The sequence below is a fragment of the Pyrus communis genome, chromosome 12, assembly GCF_963583255.1.
Source record: "Pyrus communis chromosome 12, drPyrComm1.1, whole genome shotgun sequence".
Classification (NCBI taxonomy): Eukaryota; Viridiplantae; Streptophyta; class Magnoliopsida; order Rosales; family Rosaceae; genus Pyrus; species Pyrus communis.
This window is the reverse complement of record NC_084814.1, coordinates 24,662,464-24,678,642: the sequence shown is the minus strand read 5'-3', so window position 1 is coordinate 24,678,642 and position 16,179 is coordinate 24,662,464. Positions and strand designations below refer to the sequence as shown.

Genomic DNA, 16,179 nt, shown 5'->3' with positions numbered 1-16,179 from the left:
GAGAGGATGAGCTGCTCTCTTCCCTGATGGTATCTCCAAGATTCCCTGCTTCCAGATGGATCTTGGTATCCAGTACCTAGGTCAGGTAATTCTTCCCGATAATATCCAGGGCAACAAATTCAAGCTTCGCCAAGTTCGCCATTTTCTTTTCTGAAAGAAAATGAGATGTGTAAGAATTTGCAATAATATGTATTCCTGGAGGAATATGATGTTAGAACTTCTGATTCTTACAAATTTTTCATTTTGATCTTCAGGCCAAAATGATAAGCACTCGAAACTTCTGGCTCGAGATTTTCAGAGTGAATGAGGATGACGATTGTACCGCACCATTCTCATTGAAATAATGTAACATAGAATGGGTGAGTATTCCGCACCACTCAAGTAGCAGGAAAATTAAATACGCAGAGCATGATGGCTGATTATACCGCACCACCTAAAATTGCAATGAAATTAAACAGCAGACAAATTTAAATATGCAGGGTAGGGTGGGCGATTATACCGCTCCACCTAAAATTTGCAGTAAAATTAAATCTGCAGTCCAAGATAGGCGATGATACCGCACCGTCTTGGATCGCAGTAAGAATAAATTTGCAGTTCAAGATGGGCGATTGTACCGCACCATCTTGGATTGCAGTAAAATTAACATAAATAAATACTGGGTTAGTAATCGATCTCTAAACCAAACAAGAAATCAAAAATGTATGTAACCGTTAGGTTGAGAACTAAGAGCATGCATAAAGCAAACAGTTCGTCGCGAGGGTATACCGCGCAGTTGAGGCAAAGGAAGAAGATGAACAGTAAAAACTTTAGAGGAAACATTTTTTCTTTCTTTCGTTCGGCGAAGAGAGATGAGAGAATAATTATATTTAGAAACTCGTGCTGATAACGTGTTATAAATAGATTAAAGTTAGAGAGATAACCTTTTAATAGTAGGTACGAGGTAGATGTAAAATGTCACATTTAAAACTATAGCATAAGAGGATAACAAATAAAAGACGGATGAATATATGATGTTATTGATATTTTTCTCTCGTTCTCTTCTTTTATATTTTTTTGTATCTTTTGATTGTAGTCGAGTGCTCTATTTATAGAGCAACTCATATTACTACATTTGAAATTTACAACACACTTTTGACAATATGATATCCTGCATTCCTAAAGTCAGTTTTCAATCCGTTATGGGAATTGACAATGTGTGCGTGTAGTCATAAACAATGCAAATATTAAAAACCAATATGTGAGGGCATTGAAAAACTCCACCAAAACACTGTGGGCATTCACTACCCATCAGCATTTTCAACATAGAGTTCAAACTATCTTCCTCTCGTTTGAATAATTTAGAATAGGACCATCGAATGTATCAACAAAAATTTTAAATAATTTTGCTATGGCACACAATAACATGCCATAAAATACTAAAATATTCCACAAAATATTAAAATGTCTGCCTACTGTGTGAATCGAACCGGAACCCCGGGTTCGCAGACCAGCGCCTCGACCATTGGGGTGCAAAACTAAACCAAAAAGACCGCAACATTTAATGAATATAATAATTTCACTATTCATGAAAAAAAATTAAAAACATCAACACGACTCTGCTGGGGATCGAACCCAGAATCTCTGGTTTCGTAGACTAGCGCCTTATCCATTGGGCCACAGAGTCGTTGTTTGCTAAGAAGGCAACCTTTTTAGAAAATACATGAAAAAACCCTAAACCCTAAACCCTAAACCCTAAACCCTAAACCCTAATATTGTTATTAAAAAAAAAAAAAGATGAAGCACTTTCCAAGGCCAATGCTTTGAATTCTGAGACCACAAGCAATTCAAGAAATTAGCTCTCAAATTGATTTACGGTAAGAGGGTCTTCTAATGTTCAATCTAATATTGTTATTAAAAAAAAAAAGATGAAGCACTTTCCAAGGCCAATGCTTTGAATTCTGAGACCACAAGCAATTCAAGAAATTAGCTCTCAAATTGATTTACGGTAAGAGGGTCTTCTAATGTTCAATCTTTGTGATCAATTACCAGGTGGAGACTTGATACTTGAAACCATGGCAGATATGTCAACTTTAAGGAATTAGATAGGTCTAACGATTCTAAGCCCAGAGGTTGAATGTATTCGATCTCAGCCTTGGATACGATCTCTAACTTGGGATTTGCATTTGGAACAAGTTCTAATACTAGTGTTGAGGCTAGGCGAGAAATTTTTCATTGTAACGGGAATACAAATGGTACACCACATGTTTTAATAGAAGTGATGAAAAATTTTATTTTTTAAGTTATTAATATTTTAGCACACATATCCCACCATTTGTATAGTGACAAGTGGTGTATCACCTCGTGTACCGGCCACACTGAACAATCTCTCAAGGCTGGGCTTGCCGTGGGTGAGATAACTGTGGGAGAAGTTACTTTGCTGGAAAGTGCAATTAAGGAATCTATAAACATCTATGAAAAAGTGGCGCTAGCACAAGCAACAGTAGATGGAGTCAAAGTGGAACAATACAAATTTTGCAGTGATGAAGGTATGTGGTTATAATGTAAAATTATCAAAGAGAGCGTTGGCTTAAACATATTCTAACCCTAGTAAAATACGGAAAAATATAGCATGTGGAAAATAGTTACTGTATCAATTGGTGTTTTTGCTTTACAGTTACACTATTACATGGCTGTAAAGTGACACAATATAATGGGCTTTGAAATGCTTAAATGTGATGTTTCAGATGAAGATTTGTGCTTTGGATAAAGATTAATATGACCGTAATTTTAATGATACGAGTTGTGCTTCAAAGATTAATTTGACTGTAATTTAATGATAAGATTTGTGTCTCGGATAAGGATTATACACAAGGCTCGTTGGTTTAATTGTATACATTACATAATTGCATTAGAGCTCACACAACAAAAAGTTTGAGTAATTAGAAAGCTAGGGGTAGGAGCTGTTAAAATTTTCAGAAAATTGCAACTGAGAAAACTCTGTACATGTATATCAAAAAAATGAGAGGAGAAATTCTTGTAGTGACTGAGTTCTAATTATTTCCAACTGTTTGCAGCCGGCTTCAGCGACGAAGAACTGCTACTTTTTCTCATACCTGCACAAAGTGATTGTGAATTGTTGAGAGACGTAATACTGCTGATAAGTAGAAGGCAAACTGAAGTAATAATTGGTGCAGAGAGCTCTATTTTCACATACCTGATGGCACCTTCACAGCACTCGTTGATCCTGATGCCGAAGGTGAAGAAGTTGTTCCTGGTTTAAGCGAGGGTCGCGGAATCCTGCTAATCCTTTTAGGCCTGCAGAATATGAGTCATTAGCAGGTATTACCAATGCCATTACATATAGGCCTCGTTGCTGTGTCTGGATAACGCATTAGATTCAATGCAAGTAATGCTCACCTTTCCAAGGGATCGGATTTCATGCTTTCGGGATAATTCATGCTGTCAGCAGAGCCATCAGTTTCTGTTCCAGTGGAAAGACCACCGTCAGATAAGTCACTTAATTTCCCCTCAGAATCTGCATCTCCAGATGCCAAGTACTCAGCATATCTGCATGTTTATTCTGACCTATGTCATCACCTCCGGCAACCTTTGATGATTGCCGAAGAAAATAATTTTGTTGTTTAATGTCCTGCATGGAGTTTTGGAGCTTATGATACTGTACAAGAACACAGTTTTCAGGATCAGAAGCTGCCTTAAGCCCTAAGCCTTCATTCCGCCACTTAACGGTGTTTGGTTTCACTTTCCACCTCTAGAAACTCTGCTTGGCTGCGAAGATTCATACCTAAATGAGCTCGTCCCACGCTTCTCACTGTGGCCATCAAGTAATTGCAATCGCTCAATCTCGCCATCCTTCTTAGCAATCGTGTCTTTGAGAGATGCTACCTGCAGAGGCAAGAGAAATTTAGAAACAAAATTTTGTTTGTAGAACATTATTTGTACATATTTTCCCGAGCATATGTATACGTTGTATGTAATGAGAACCTGTTCCATTAATTCCCTTACATCCCGGCCCTCTTTGTTGCTTTTCGCAGCTCCCAACTCAACTCCGGCAACCCTCTCAGAGAACTTTAGAGTACTTAAACTTTCGGAAAATGAACTTGCATCCGGATTTAGCTGCACAAACATTAGCGTTTTCGCTTGCCCACCTGTTGTAAAACACCGTAAAAATTCTAGCATTGCTACATATCTTACAAAACTTCGCACAACAACAAAACTAACTAGCGAAGAAGTACCGAGAGAGCTTTGAAGGACTTGAGTGAGCTTGCTGTTTCTGTAAGGTACATGAGGGCTCTTTTGTGCGAGAGCAAATATGACGTCTCCGAGCGAAGACAATGATTTGTTTATATGTTGTGCTTCCTTGAGCCTGTCTCCTGTTACCTCTGAACGGTCTACTCTTTCACTTCCCGCGAGATCTACAAGATGAAGGTTACCAATCAACGCGGAACCAGTCTTCAAATCCTTTCCGCGTACATGAACTGTAACAACACTGTACATAGAGATTCACGCGTATATCAAACACACCAGAAAATGTGTAACATGTAGATATATATGAGATGAAGTTTTACGAAGATGAAATGTACAAACCTATGAGAGCGACTACTTCTTTCGTTTAACGCAGTGGCACCAACAGCTCGGTTCTTAAATCCGATTCCCATCAATCTTATTACATCTGAGGTTGCTTCCACGGGGTGCATGCTAGCATCTGGCACAGCTAGCCCGTTGGGTTGAGAGTGAGTCATAATCCCAAGTGTGTGCAAGTCAAGGCAAACAAAAGACTGTTACCAAAATTAACTCAGACAACACAATAGGAAGCGCATTTCATAACGACAAGGATATTTCTTCTGAGCACCATCGCTGGATAGCAAATCGCGCACTTGTTCGTTGTATATTTCAACAATTTGGACTTGAATTTCATACGTAATGGAGCTTTGTCTACGTTGAGATATGTCGAAAAGGTCATTCAAGGCACGGTAGTTGATCCCCCAGTTCTCTTTAGTTGATCCATTAGGACCAGTCTGAGAGGAAACAACGGACATAAAACATCAACAAATCAGCATCTTTTCAAATTATCGGTCTGTGCTGAAAAGGATATAAAGATGTTCCATACCATCGTGTATGTTTTCCCGGATCCAGTTTGGCCATAAGCAAAAATACATACATTATATCCATCAAGCACAGATCGTATAAGCGGTTGTGTGTCAGCATACACTTCAGCTGCCACAGTTAAATAAATTGCTCAAGTTCCGCATAGTAATGTATGTCACTGTACAATCATGTTCAAGGAGAATCAACAGATGAATCGAAAAATATCTATCCGACATTAAAGACACAAAATAGAGAACCTTGAGTTGCATCTGAACCATAGACCTCGTTAAACTTGAACAATCGATGACCCTCCTTCCCTGGTTTGGAGCGGTCTGCAACTACCAGTTCCCCATTTTCACCAATACGTTGTACCAACGTCTTCTTTTCTTTTTCTCCAGGAAGAAATGGTCTTATTCGACAGTAAACTCTGATGTTTCCTGTGCAAGAAAGTTAAGAAGTGAACTCTAACATTTTCGGCAAGATGTAACCACAGTAACGCTAATTTATTTTGTAGCACCTCTTAAATCCTGAATTTCGTTAAATAACTTCCTGTTTTCAGCGAGAAGTGCATGATAGTTCTCAGACGCGTCTGCTAATGCTTGAAGCTTCACTCCTGGAAAACAAAGTTGTAACTCATGAAACTCTTCTAGCAAAAACTGCACGAAACAGACGAATGCTTCCAATAGACAACCCTACCTAAGTGATTAAAGTCCACCGAGTAACTGTGTTCTGCCGTCAAAACTTCTCGCTTCATGGACTCCGAAGATAATCTTAATTCCTGAATATTTCATAAATTGATTTGAAATGCGTACTATTCATCATATACATTAAAGCTGAAAATACAATTTGATCTAAAGATACCTTTAGTGAACCAAGTTGAAGGTCCATAGAGTTCTCGTAAACACGCAGTTTCTTGCTCCAACTTTTATATTTTGACTCTGAATTCGTTGCAAGCTGCTTCGCCTCATTCCTTGAATCTGCCAAGAGGCGTTCGAGTTCTTTTATTCTCCCTTCAAGCTCTACTTTAGAAAACTGATATTTGGACTCGGAACTTGCCTCGAGTTCTTTCACTTTATTCCTTGATTCTGCCAAAGAACGTTCAAGTTCTTTTACTCTCTCTTCAAGTTTTGCTCTATTAGACTGATGTTTTGACTCAGAATTTGCCTGGAGCTCTTTCACCTTACTCCTCGACTCTGCCAAGAGACGTTCGAGTTCTTTTATCCTCTCTCCAAGCTCCGCTCTAGCACCTTTCGCTTCCATTTCCATTTGCAAGCAACGCAGGTCATATGTCTTTTTTGCTATATCCAACTCTTGCTTCAATCCTGAAATTTCAAGGTTGCTTTGATCCCTCTCTTTCATCAATCTGATCACATTCACATCCTCGTCATCGGTTTTCTTCTTTGCTTCCATTCGGGTTCTCTCATTCTGCCAATTATAAACTTTCCCACTTAATTATATTCATAAACTTATATAATGAGCAAATCCTCGTAAACGCAGTCTGCAAGTAAATTTATACGTATTCTTTGACTGCTTAAACACTTAAACACCGGCAATATGTCTTTTATTGTCTGCAAAATATACCTTTATTTGCTGAAGATGGTTCATCATAAGCTGTACGAGAAAATTCACACTTTGAAAATAAGACATCGGTACCACATTGAAACATGTTTACGAGAAGCTGTCAACTCCTGATCTAATCTTTCGAAAAATGTTTCATACCTCACTTTCCTCACTGGTTCCGGATGCAAGTGTTTCAAGCACTCTGATTCTGGACTGGTATTTCTCTTCACGAGCCTTAAAAAGGTTGTTTTGCTGCACAAAACCATAAAAAAAAAAAAAAAATTAACCCAATGCACTTCTTAATAAGGCTATCAGTGAAAAGTATTCATAAAAGCATATTACAGTTCTTAAATGCTCCGCCTGAGTTGATATTCGCCGCTCAATCTCCTGGACAACTCTTCGCAGAAGGCAAGACACGCGCTGTGCCACAAACGCAATGTGTAAGAGCAGATTTCAAACTCTATATTTCTAGAATATTGTACGTGATGAACTTATTTTTTAACAATCATGTGCTTTCGGATTTCCATACATGAGGTATTTCACCATTCTTTCTTTCAACACTTTCATCAAGGATTCCATTTACAACACTCAGAAGTGACTGCGTTGGAGCGTTCTGCAGCAAGAGATGCTGAAGTGCATTAAAAATACATTAAACTGAAGAGATCACAAAAGGAAAACCTGATTCAGTTTCAAGGTCCATTGATGACTTACATCTAAACTGTTCGGTTTCATCATTTCTGAAATTTTTGCAGCAGGAAGATCCGCGTAACCTCCTTGCTTCAACTGAAACACCTCGTGGAACTTATGCCCAACATGATGCATTCGTGAAGGCGATGTCTCTGCAGAAGATAAATTCGCGTCAAACACCCACTGTTTGAATGACGAAAACATCATGTAAAAGTTAATCAACTAAAACAAACAAAAGTACATTGTCAAAAATAAAGTTTGATCTGTACAAGGCAATGGCCAGACCTGCCATAACAGAACTATGCAATGCGCGCTGAAATTTTGATTCAGACAGGACCTTCCGCCTCTCATCCACGGATAATGGAGAAAGCTGGAAGCGGGAAGATTGGCTGCCAGATTTAGTCGTCGGACTAGTTATAGTAATACCATCTCCCATAACATTTGGCATAAATTTTTCTTTAAGTGTTAAAAGACAGTCGGTGACAGTCTTGATAGACCCCTGCATAATATTTGAATGTCAGCAAACGTATAGAAATTGTTTAATTTGATAGGGGAGCTGTATTCATACAAATTACATCGATAGATACCTTCTCTAGGTCGGACATATCAAACTTCGGCAGCCCTAATGCATCCATAGCTGCCAGAAACCTTGCAACATTTTCTGAGGTTGACCTCGAATTCTATGAACATTGAAGTTACAAAACCAGACATTCGATCACCAACTTGTCGAATAACTCTTCAAGTAAAAAAGGAGCCTATCAAGTTATCAACTAACCTCATTAACAAGACCGGGTCTAAGCCTGTTCAACATCCGACATAAAATGGTACCATCAATCAAGCAAGATCTCAAGTCCTCATACGAAGCATTTGTTGGTAAATCTAGATTAGGAACTAAAGTATTTAAACACTCCACTAAGCACGCTCTCCGCTTCCCTGCAAGATAAATTTCCATAACGCGAAAATTTTTAGATCGTTGACTCGCATTGGAGAAGTATGTCAGGAACAAATGGAGATGGCTAGATTTCCTTACCTTCAGTCTCACGATTACGATTTACAACTTGTTCGAAACCATTCCCGGTAGCAGGAACACTTGAGCTGCTGGTTCCTCCATTTCCTTTTCTGCTGTAATTCGATGTGGAATCCATGATCAGCTACTTGGGAGTGGCGTCTAGCTTCGGAGCTCAACTAAAACTCATGCTAAACAACATTATTCCTCTGTTTAAAAAGAGAAACCCTGCGCATTTGAAGCACATTAATGGTGTAAGGGTACTAACAATGAACTGCGCAAAGTGAACAAACAATCTCCACGTAGGAGAAATGCTATCGTGTTCCAAACGAAAGGTGATGAAGATTAAGGAGGGGTTGCACCAGCAATAATATACACACACAAACATATATATAAATATGTATTCATTTCATATTTCACTTCAAATTGTAGAGGTCATGCCCCAAGTCACTGCTTGCTGCATTCAAAAGAAACGAAAAACTTACGAACATCTGGTTAGAACTTCGAAAACCGGATATAAAAAAAAAAGCAAAAACAAAATGTGAGAGACAATTTGCCCGAGCTTCACACTAGCTACAAGAGAACGTATGTACGCATGTAAAGAGAAAGCGGAGAATGGAACAACCCAGAAGCATGGTTACGAAAATCAAAATGGTTATCAAACTGACGCTTTTAGCTTTACATATCGAAACCTAAAAACGAATTGGTTATCGAGCATGCTGCATGCCTTTAGCTGTTCATATGAAACGTAAAAACAAAATGGGCATCAAACGGCCGTAACTATTCATACACACATGAACAAATGTTGATCATCGTGATCAAAATGCAGCGAAGGAAATCCAGGAAAATGTGAATTAAAGAAAAGACATAGAATCCCACCTGAGAAAACTCAAAGAGACGTCAAGCGAATGCGGCGTTGATTAAGGTTAGACCAATTTTTTTTTATCATTTACTTTAATTATTTTTACTTTTAATCATGTTTTGTTCAGATGTTTATTGTTTGTAGTATTTTGCTTTCCTAGTAGTTTCCGTGCACGGTTGATCTTCCATGAGAGTTAAGAAAACAGTGCGCGAAATTAGGAGCACAACTCTCCACCCCTCCGTCTTCTGTGCTACCTATTGGTGGTCGTCAATGTCAGGTTGAAATTGGTCTTGAATTTTCAATTCCGTGGCCCAAATCCATCCTTGGCCCATGAAATTAGTTGGCCTATGAGTTAAGGATTTGTTTGGTATTGCGTTTGGAAGGGTTAAAAGTAAGGGCGGGCAAACGGGTCAAGGATCCGCGGGTCGGGATGAGTATACGCGGGTATGGGGCAGGTCTTTTTTTTTTTTTTATAGAAGAAACGGGTCGGGGCGGGCCCGGGTGGTGTTATTTATAGGGCGAAGCCGTGTCCAAATCCTTAGAATTACTGGGCCTCGAACTCGCCCGTTTCTAAAATGGAATGATCAACAATCATCGATCCAATCTCACTCGTTGGATTGGACTTGTTTCTCCAAGTGACCTAGTCTCTCCCTCATCTCCCAGACTCGCACTCGGCTCATCTTTTCCCACTCATCTCCTTGATGACATCACCAAACTTAGACCATCACCGATTCACCAAAACGACCTCTGGTCAACAAACCCCGTCTTCCCAACCTTCCTTAATCAACCATTTCAGTTACCAACTCGAAAGCCTCTTCCACTCCTTCTCCTTCCCTCCCAAGTCCCGAGTCCAAGATGTTGACAATATCTTAGATCCATCGCCTCTCAACACCTACAAGTCGAGAAACTATTAGATCCGACGAACTAAATACAAGAAAGTGTGAAGGAGTTAGAGATTGGGAAAAGGTGGAGACCTGTCACCAAATCATGAAGCGGCAGCGTTGAGGCCGATTAAAATTGCAAACAGAGAGACGATTGAAATTGCAGACAGAGAGACGATTAAAGTTGAAGACATCGACGATGGCAAAGCCCTAGGTGACACAATTATTGGGAAATGGTGATTGCTTCAATTTTTCATTTGGAATAGGGGAAGAGGAAGGAGAGAGATAGAGAGAGAGAGAGAGGAGAAAGAAAAAAGACACTGGCAGTATACCCAAAACCGGAAGAAAAAAAAAATTAAAAACAAAAAGTAATTGGTCTCGTGGACCTGCCCTGAACCAACCCGTTTCAAACAGTCAGGGTTAGGTCCGGTTCTCAAACTCAAAATCCCTCTACCCGGCCCATTACATTTTAAAATAGGTAGGTCTGGTTCCTCTAGATTTGGGCCCGATCCAGACCATGCCCAACCCTAGTTAAAAGTAGTTTTTTGACAACTAAAATTATTTTTGACTACATATTTTTATTTTTATTTTTTATCATATAAGTGTTTTTTGGTGAAGTACTCGTTCGAGGAGTTGCTTTAGGAAGCACTTGGATGCTAGATAAACAGCTCCGGCCATAACATTTTTGTGTATCGCAAATGTCGAAGAAATATATGAATAGTATATTGAGTTGCTCTCGAACCATCACATAAATTTTAAGCCTATTAGAAGGAGAAACAAATAATGATTGTCATACTCATTTCTTCTTTTGCACTTTTTTTTCCTCTGTTTCTCTTAATTAGGCAGTTGCATGTTAAACCAGTTGACTAAGGAAGTATACCTAATCACTTGCATTCAAGTTCAAATAAAAAGAGGTGTGTTTCCAAAAAAATAAAAAATAAAAAATAAAAAGAAAAAAGAAGAGGTGCTTAGGGATAAAAATAGAGTGGGCAAATCACTAACACGGAAATACACTTCAAAGTGAACATGTTTTTTTACCAATTATTCTTCAATGGTCCAGACTACTTACTAGCAAGAAATAGTTGGTCATGATTGAATTATTGAAACACTATTTTTTGTCAACTTGCTAATCTAATTAATAAAATGTCGGACTGCTGAAGACAAACCCGTCTTCTTACTACAAAAGTATCCCAAATGGGCCTAGTGCTTTCTCAAAGGAGATGAGCCCAAAACCAGAGCCTGATAAATCGTAAGCCCAAATACCCAAAAGCTCAACAACCTGAAGCAGCTGCAGAGCTGCGAAAATCAAAGCCAGAACACGGAGGGAGAGAGGGAGAGAGGGAGTGAGCAATCCAAAAGTGCGAGAGAAAAATGGGGCGGAAGAAGGGAGTGGTGGACTTCGACGAGTCGCCGCCGGACGACTTTGATCCGGCGAATCCGTACAAGGACCCGGTGGCGATGCTTGAGATGAGGGAGCACTTGGTGCGGGAGAAGTGGATCGACATCGAGAAGGCCAAGATCATCAGGGAGAAGCTCCGATGGTGCTACCGCATCGAAGGCGTCAACCACCTCCAGAAGTGCCGCCACCTCGTCCACCAGTACCTCGAGTCCACTCGCGGCATCGGTTGGGGGAAGGACCACCGTCCTTACGAGTTCCATGGTCCGCCACCGTACCCTATCTTTTCCCGTCGTTTGTCAGTTTTCTCAATTAATTGACATTTTGCTTTTGTTTTTGGGAATTTCAGGTCCGAAGCCGGAGCCCGTGGAGTCCGAGTGATCGGTTTCAGGTACTGTTTCTTGCGGATAATCTGATTGCAATTTTTGATTGTTTGGATTTGAAAGTTCAGTTTTTGGGGTGAAATTTTGTTCAAGTTTGGGGCTTTTCGATTCCATTTGCTCGTTTTCGCTGTGAATTAAGACTCGGGTTCTCGTTTTTTAATTCTGGTGAGGCATATGATTTAGGGCTTTAGGTTGGAGTTTTATTCAGACAGAAAACACTAGGAAACAGCTCAATTTCTGAAATGTGAAACCTAATAGGTGTAGGTGTAGCTATGGTCTTTAGTTTCTTAGTTTGAGGCTTGAGTCAAATCGGGACTGTCAGCTGGAACAATTGCTTATCAGTATTTGAGTTTTTGAAAATTGATAGAATGCTTAATCCAATTCTGATGTATATTTGCTACCTGGTGAGGGTTACTTCGATTTAGGTAGTAAACATGTATATACCAAACCAAAGACATTAATCAACAAACTTCGGAAGATTTACCCCTGCAACTTCCTTTATTGCCTTATGGGGATTTTTTCCATTATGATTTTTCGCATATAATGTCTTTTATCCATTTTGCACGGCTTTCTATGTCATGTTGGATTTGCTAGCTTCTAAGTTTTTGGACAGTTCATTGAAAGGTCTGAGCAAGTTGAGTCATCTTTGACTTGGTAGATCTACAGTAACTTTCGGAAACAGAATTATCGTAAACAAATTGGTAATGGTTCAACTTGAGAAAGCATAGAGCATGAGAATATTGTGTATAAATGCATTCTGGTGTTCGGTCCTCTTGGTATGATCTTGAAGTCTGTCAATCTCCTCAATCTACTCAGTTGATTTTGAGTTTGGATTTGGGTTATGGAGCTAAGAAGGTTGCTTGCGCAGTCTTGCCGAAACCTTCATTTTGTTTTGAACATTTAAGTCGAATCTGTTGAATGACATGAATACTGAGCTTTGCTAGCATCACTCTTGATGCAGATTTAACATGGATTGTTAAATTTTTTGCTTGACTTGGAATCCAAAGTTTCTGTGTCGTGATATGTTCAATGTTGCATGTAAATGAAGAGGGTCTGCAGTTATAATTGGTGCACTTATTATGTTTTCTTCGCGCAGGTGAGTAAGTTTGGGCTGCAGTGAAATGCAGAAATTGGAGGGAAGTTGGGGATCAAATACATCACGATTTCGTTGCATTGTTGATATTCTGTTATCATCTCTAGACTTTGTGAAACCAGTCTTATCTTTTCTTTGTTGTTACAGATTTCCGGCGACATTTCAGGCTTCGACTTTTCACTAGATTATCTTGCTTGTTAGCTTCCAAAAATTGACGCTGATTTGAACTAGGCCTCTGCCTAGATAAAAGAATAAGTTTCTTGTCTTTGGTTATGTATGAATGATGTATCATAAACCTTTTGCATTGCTCAAGTGCTAAGGAAAAATAGTTGCTAATTCTCCAAGGCATTACAATTTGTGTTTTTATTGCGGTCCTCTCGGTAATTGTTGCTTCTCTAACTCGAAGACTGGAACTCGACACATACCAAGAAAAATGTTCAATCTCGTCCGGAGCACACGTTCTTGTTTTCCTGGATTTTGCATCACCGTTTGGATTTCTGTTGTAGTAAAACCACGTCATCCACGCTAGCTCGAAGTCTCCAACTTGATTTTCTTCTTTCCTGTCAAGCAGATTCATCAAACCTTAAAGAAAATTATGATAGTAAAATAGGCATCCGATGATTATTAGCGACGAGGATATGACAGTGATGAGAATGGTTATAGTCTTAAGAGCAGACAACAGAAAGAAAAGAAAATCATGCACTTGACTCGGTTTACGCGACGTGATGAAACCGGTGGTGGCCTGAGCTCCCTTCAGTCCAATGGGCGGGCTAAGCGCGCGGAAGGAGTTGCTCCCACACCATGCACCAGGCCAAACCCTTTATATTCAGTATATCTATCATCTCTCATGCAACAGCTAATTGAATAGAGTTGCACAGCTCCGCAGGCAGCAGGCTACTAGGGTTGGAAAATAATATTAAGGGAGCAGCCAAATGCATGAGATGACAGCTCTAGCCACTCCTCAGCCCTCTGAATTGGACCGAAGGTAGCTCCCCTCTCCATCGATCCCTCATATTCACATATCGACATCAGCTCCTCAAGATCGCTTGTAATGCAAGTAGTCTAGCTCTTCCCCTCTCTCTCTCTCTCTCTCTCTCTCTCTCTCTCTCTCTCTCTCCCCTTCCTTCCCCTTCTTGCTTCCTTATATAGTACACAAAGAACTTTTAACTCCCAGAAGATGATCACAGTACGTTTAACTAGCTAGTTCAGGGGTTATGATTCATGGGATTATTCTCAATTATGATATATTATATAGGGTGGTGCTGTTCACGTACCCATTTTTACTTCCTACACACCTCTCATTAATTTATGTCATTTGATATTTTTCAATTCATACGATCCGACGGCTGGAAATTAATAGGAGGTGAAGAAAGTAAAATAGGGTCTGTGAATAACACATCTCATTATATAACATATGAAAGAGTGATAGGTTTGTCCTCATTGCTTTGTTGATGACATTCCAAACGAGTCATTTTACATTGATCAATTGTTATGAAAACGTAATTTAGGAATTGTATTTTGAAGATTGCATGGTGGCTTTCTTGTCACCTTAACCTTCTTCGGGCACGGCACGTTACATTTCTTTGTTAATGAAGCGTTGATCATCATTTGATTAGTCATGTTAATTTTGATTAAATAAAAAAATAAACAAAAACAGCGCTATCAAAACCTTTTTCAAGAATCAATCATGCATGCATACGTACGTACACATATGGAATCTTTGGAACTGGAAGAGATTGAACCGTATGGCAATATTCCCACCATGAGATCACAAGGTTTCACTCAAAAACAAACATACCAAGGAAAGGAGCAATAATCTTTTTGTGTCTGCAGTTAAAAGCAAGACAGCCAGTGAACCCAACAGTTATACAACACTACTTCTCTGCACCCCAACTGTTGGATTTCTTTTCATCGTTTATTAACGGCACTAGACAGTTTAGAAAGTGATTTCCGCACTATCTTTTGACTTTATGTACTCTCTACTGAGTTATGTCTCTTAATTTTTCTTAAGTAAAGGTAAAAAGAAGAGTGTAGTACCCGCTCATCAAAACTACCCCATGTCCTTGAGTGGGAGCAGAATCAAAAGTACTAATCTGGACTCGAACAACTTTGTTGTATGATCGCTCTTAACAAATTGATTAGCTAGTTAATATTCTAAGTTATACAAGTCTGTAAATTGAATCGCATGTGGTCCAATATCCTAGCGGAAGATGTTGGATTTCCATCCATGCTTCTCGGGTTCGAAACTGCCTATTTTCCTAAATTATTGTAATAGTTTCAAATCATCCCTTAATAATAATATACAAACCTTCGTGTACTTGTCGATGTCAATTTAAGATATATAATCATTACAAATTTTTTATGGAAGACGTCTAAGAAGAAGACGTAATGGAAATAATTGAATACCTTTTACATAAATTAGTCTAAAATCTTGATAAGCTCTATTTTAAACTATACTAGTAGTACACATCCCATCCCATGTATGCAAAACTATAATAAATTGTACAGATATTTTTATTTTATTGTTATTTTTGGATACTACTTGACTTGAGAAAAGGATTGGTGGTTGATTCGATTGCTTTGAGAGTCCTTGCTCATAGAGGACTGAACTACTAAAATGGTAACCGATGTATGATTTCTGCTTAAGATGTTTCAATTGCTTTCACTAGAGTGAGTTATCTATGGTTGGGCACTGCAAATACTACAGATGCTCGAATTAATTATTCAAAATCTTAGAACCCATTTGATAATTATCTCATTTTTAGTTTTTTATTCTCTTTTTTCGTTTTATATAGTGAAAAGGAGGGATCATGAAAAGTGATGGAAGAGGGGAAAAAATGAAGAAGAATGAATAAAAACAATTTTTTTTTGAGAGAATAAAAACAAAATCTTAAAAAGTGAAAACAATGTAATATAGTTTTTTTAATTTACATTTTATTTTGTCTTTCTTTGTATCATCCTCTATATTCACTCTTCTTCATCCATCATTTTATCTATGTATTTCAATTTTTATTACTGACACAACAAATGAAAACCAAAAACAAAAAACCAAATGATTTTTTTTTTTTTTTTGTTTTTGAGGTAAAGACTAAATGATTATTAAACAAGCCTAAATTTCTTCTTTTTTTTTTTCTTTCGAAAATTTAAATCAAAGAACGAATCCAAAGGGGTATCATATATAGATAGGTGAATTGCTGATTTAGTCTTTGAATTATTACTCGTGACA

At 38.6% G+C, this 16,179-nt stretch overlaps 2 protein-coding genes and 1 non-coding gene across 4 annotated transcripts; 1 reads left to right on the top strand and 2 right to left on the bottom strand.

Moving 5' to 3' along the window:
- Positions 1-1,590: 1,590 nt before the first annotated feature.
- On the bottom strand, positions 1,591-1,663 carry TRNAR-ACG (transfer RNA arginine (anticodon ACG)). The gene has a single exon. It is a non-coding gene; the product is annotated as a tRNA-Arg (tRNA).
- A 1,907-nt stretch (positions 1,664-3,570) lies between these two features.
- LOC137711347 (kinesin-like protein KIN-14P) lies at positions 3,571-8,477 on the bottom strand. The gene is made up of 19 exons (XM_068450574.1): positions 8,363-8,477; positions 8,108-8,265; positions 7,920-8,012; positions 7,618-7,831; positions 7,357-7,484; positions 7,175-7,273; positions 6,988-7,065; positions 6,805-6,897; positions 6,667-6,696; positions 5,947-6,510; positions 5,782-5,863; positions 5,603-5,698; positions 5,343-5,522; positions 5,108-5,214; positions 4,837-5,015; positions 4,585-4,749; positions 4,233-4,486; positions 3,982-4,145; positions 3,571-3,882 (listed from the first exon to the last, which is right to left on the bottom strand). Exons 1-19 carry the CDS (start codon positions 8,475-8,477, stop codon positions 3,736-3,738), a joined length of 2,946 nt encoding a protein of 981 aa, XP_068306675.1. The 3' UTR covers positions 3,571-3,735.
- A 2,886-nt stretch (positions 8,478-11,363) lies between these two features.
- On the top strand, positions 11,364-13,319 carry LOC137710926 (NADH dehydrogenase [ubiquinone] 1 beta subcomplex subunit 10-B-like). Of its 2 annotated transcripts, none has more exons than XM_068450092.1 (3): positions 11,364-11,741; positions 11,827-11,868; positions 13,101-13,319. In XM_068450092.1, the coding sequence occupies exons 1-2, from the start codon at positions 11,453-11,455 to the stop codon at positions 11,856-11,858; spliced, it is 321 nt and encodes a 106-aa protein (XP_068306193.1). In that variant the 5' UTR covers positions 11,364-11,452; the 3' UTR covers positions 11,859-11,868; positions 13,101-13,319. The 2 variants fall into 2 exon arrangements, with proteins under 2 accessions (XP_068306193.1, XP_068306192.1); XM_068450091.1 differs by having other exon boundaries at positions 11,365-11,741; positions 12,957-13,319.
- The last annotated feature ends 2,860 nt before the right edge of the window (positions 13,320-16,179 follow it).